Raw genomic sequence first — 3,631 nt, 5'->3', positions numbered from 1 at the left:
CTCCTCGGAGAACCGGCCCAGCTTGGCCCGCGCCCCCTGTCCAGCGCGTCCGGCATCGGCGTGGCAGGAGGGCGCCACTTTTTCCAGTCCCGCGTGGGACGGGGACGCCGGCGGGACAACTTGGAAAACTTCTCGGGGACAGACGGCAGGGACCCCGGGCGCCGGTGGAGGAGGATGTAGGAGGGCGGCGGCTGGTCCCGGGTGTTCCCGACCTCCTAGGCCCCCCTCGTCCGGGCCATGGGGCTCCAGCGCCCTCGGCGCCGCTGGAGGGGCGCCGCTCTCGTCTAGCCGAACCGGGCAGCGCTCCCTCTGCCCACGTCCCGCCCAGCCATGGACCACCAGGACCCCTACTCCGTGCAGGCCACGGCGGCCATCGCGGCGGTCACCACCTTCCTCATCCTCTTCACCATCTTCGGCAACGCGCTGGTTATCCTGGCTGTGTTGACCAGCCGCTCGCTGCGCGCCCCTCAGAACCTGTTCCTGGTGTCGCTGGCCGCCGCCGACATCCTGGTGGCCACGCTCATCATCCCTTTCTCGCTGGCTAACGAGCTCCTCGGCTACTGGTACTTCTGGCGCAGGTGGTGCGAGGTGTACCTGGCGCTCGACGTGCTCTTCTGCACCTCGTCCATCGTGCACCTGTGCGCCATCAGCCTGGACCGCTACTGGGCCGTGAGCCGCGCGCTGGAGTACAACTCCAAGCGCACCCCGCGCCGCATCAAGTGCATCATCCTCACCGTGTGGGTCATCGCCGCCGTCATCTCGCTGCCGCCCCTCATCTACAAGGGCGACCAGGGCCCCCAGCCGCGCGGGCGCCCCCAGTGCAAGCTCAACCAGGAGGTCTGGTACATCCTGGCCTCCAGCATCGGATCGTTCTTTGCTCCTTGCCTCATCATGATCCTTGTCTACCTGCGCATCTACCTGATCGCCAAACGCAGCAACCGCAGAGGTCCCAGGGCCAAGGGGGGGCTTGGGCAGGGTGAGTCCAAGCAGCCCCGACCCAACCGTGGTGGGGCTTTGGCCTCAGCCAAGCTGCCAGCCCTGGCTTCTCTGGCATCTGCCAGAGAGGTCAATGGACACTCGAAGTCCACTGGGGAGAAGGAGGAGGGGGAGACCTCTGAAGATACTGGGACCCGGGCCTTGCCACCCAGTTGGGCTGCCCTTCCCAACTCAGGCCAGGGCCAGAAGGAAGGTGTTTGTGGGGCATCTCCAGAGGATGAAGCTGAAGAGGAGGAGGAGGAGGAGGAGGAGGAGGAGGAGGAAGAGTGTGAACCCCAGGCAGGGCCAGTGTCTCCGGCCTCAGCTTGCAGCCCCCCGCTGCAGCAGCCACAGGGCTCCCGGGTGCTGGCCACCCTACGTGGCCAGGTGCTCCTGGGCAGGGGCGTGGGTGCTATAGGTGGGCAGTGGTGGCATCGACGGGCGCAGCTGACCCGGGAGAAGCGCTTCACCTTCGTGCTGGCCGTGGTCATTGGCGTTTTTGTGCTCTGCTGGTTCCCCTTCTTCTTCAGCTACAGCCTGGGCGCCATCTGCCCGAAGCACTGCAAGGTGCCCCATGGCCTCTTCCAGTTCTTCTTCTGGATCGGCTACTGCAACAGTTCGCTGAACCCTGTCATTTACACCATCTTCAACCAGGACTTCCGCCGTGCCTTCCGGAGGATCCTGTGCCGCCCATGGACCCAGACGGCCTGGTGAGCCCGCCTGCGCTGCCCCTGTGGGGTTGGTGCGGTGGTGCCGGGGCCACCCTGCTTCTTGCCCTGCTGTGTGTGGCTGCCTCCCCTGGGCTTTCTGCTCACTGCCCAGATCCTGCAGGCCTTGTCTTAGGAACCCCTTGTGAGGGGTGGGCAGGGGGGCTGTTAGCAAGAGTCCCATTGAAGCCTCCCTTTGCCATCTCAGCTGTGGGGGACCCCTTCTCCACCCTCTCCCTGAGCACAGGCTGACGGAGGTGGTTCAAATCCTCCGGAGCACAGCCCAGACAGGAGAAGAGAGAGCACCTCCTTTCCAGAGCCCCGTGCTCTCCAGGCCAATGTCTGGGCTTTCCTTTCTTGAGGACTCTGTGTTCCTGGCAGGTCACTTGCTTGTGGTGTTTTTGTTTCTTTTTCATCTCCCCCCACCCACAAAGAGCACACAGCCAGCCTTCCACTTTCCCAGGGGGGCCTGCTGCTGAGGAGGAGGAAGAAACCAAGACTGATCACCCACACTAGGCACTCGCAGTCCCTGGCAGGTGCTGGGATGGGGGCTTATGGGGTGGCACCGTCTCTGGGCTCTCCTTTCCCCCTTCACCTGTTTTTGGATCTGTGGTTCCTTTAAAGGCCAGAACCATGGATCGGCTTCCTTACCCAGCACCCCTCTGGCAGGTGGGTGGCCACGTGGATGCCTCGCTGGGGCGGACTTGGAGGCCTGGTCTCTGCCTCGACGGGAGATCCCCGATCACTGGCATTGACCCCCTGCAAAAATCGGGGCGACAATAGCTTGCCGCCTACTTGCTGCAGGGAGATGAAAGGCTTTGCAGAAAGCTTTGAGCTCCGTGGGGGAACGCACTAGAGAACCAAAAATGTGATTATCCGGTGATATAAAAATCCCTTTCCTCTGTGTTTACCACCACCTGTCTTCCTGTAGACTTTTGTCCTGTTCCTGGGGTGTGTGAATCCCTACCCCAAACTGGAAGCGGGGAGTGGCAGACAGAATCACTATTTCAAGTTCAAGAGCTCTTCGAGAATGTGTTCTTGTGGCTGCAAAGGTCTGAGTTATTATGCTACATGACAGCGTTTCGACATTTCACCTGCAGCACCAAGAGGGTTTTTAGTGGCTTGGGCCTCCCCAGTGGGGGATAAGTCCTTTGTCAGCAAGGAGGCAGTTTCCCCAGGACAGCCCACAATATCCATGCCTTGGGAACAGTCTATGATGAGAGCTTGTGACAGGTGGCAGGGCCCCCAGGTGGGGTGCTGGCATGAGAGCCTGGTGCCTCATGCAGCAGGGGAGCCTCCCACTGAAGTGCCCAGCCAGGTCTCCAAGCCCCAAATGAGTCCTTGTGAACAACAACTGATCCCGCCAGGGGGGTGTTTGTGGACGGCCTCAGACACAGCCACGCTGCTCCCCCCACTCTGATGGGGCTGTGCACTGAGGACCCCCGCTTCCTGGTTCTCAGTCCCACCCCAAAACCCGGCACTCAGAACAGCTGGAAGTGTGGAAAGGAGGTTTCCCAGCCTTATCTTGGGGAGGGCCTGGCTTCAACGCTGGGCCAGCAGGCATCTTAGCTTGGCAGATGTGGGGGCAATGGGCCAGATGGACCTGCCAGATTTGGAAGGGCACCAAGGGAGTTTTCTGGGTGTAGAGAGAATGGAGGGGACCAAAAAGAGTCCTTCCTGGGGTGCGGGAGGCTGCCCAGCTCGGTCCTCGGTGGGTTGTTATGAGGCCAGAGCATCGCCCCGGGATGTGGTGGGGAGCTGGGCCAGGGGAGGGACTGACTGTGACCCTCTGCTGGCCAGTCTTGTGTGCACCCCATGGGACCCCCATGACCTCTTATTGCGACATGCAGGTGTTTTGTTTTTTTTTTTTTTTTTTTAACTCTGAGCTATTTTATCAATAAAGGATATTTTGTAATAAGTAAGTGGTGTCCTTATTGCCCAAGGGCTGC

At 61.1% G+C, this 3,631-nt stretch overlaps 1 protein-coding gene across 1 annotated transcript; it reads left to right on the top strand.

The window, feature by feature from the left end:
• The first annotated feature begins 305 nt into the window (after positions 1-305).
• ADRA2B (adrenoceptor alpha 2B) lies at positions 306-1,692 on the top strand. The gene has a single exon (XM_011956507.1). The coding sequence runs from the start codon at positions 331-333 to the stop codon at positions 1,687-1,689; it is 1,359 nt and encodes a 452-aa protein (XP_011811897.1). The 5' UTR covers positions 306-330; the 3' UTR covers positions 1,690-1,692.
• Positions 1,693-3,631: the final 1,939 nt, after the last annotated feature.

This window comes from Colobus angolensis, unplaced genomic scaffold (genome assembly GCF_000951035.1).
Source record: "Colobus angolensis palliatus isolate OR3802 unplaced genomic scaffold, Cang.pa_1.0 Scaffold42, whole genome shotgun sequence".
NCBI lineage: Eukaryota > Metazoa > Chordata > Mammalia > Primates > Cercopithecidae > Colobus > Colobus angolensis.
Note: the sequence above shows the minus strand (reverse complement) of the source record. Positions and strands in the feature narration are given on the sequence as shown.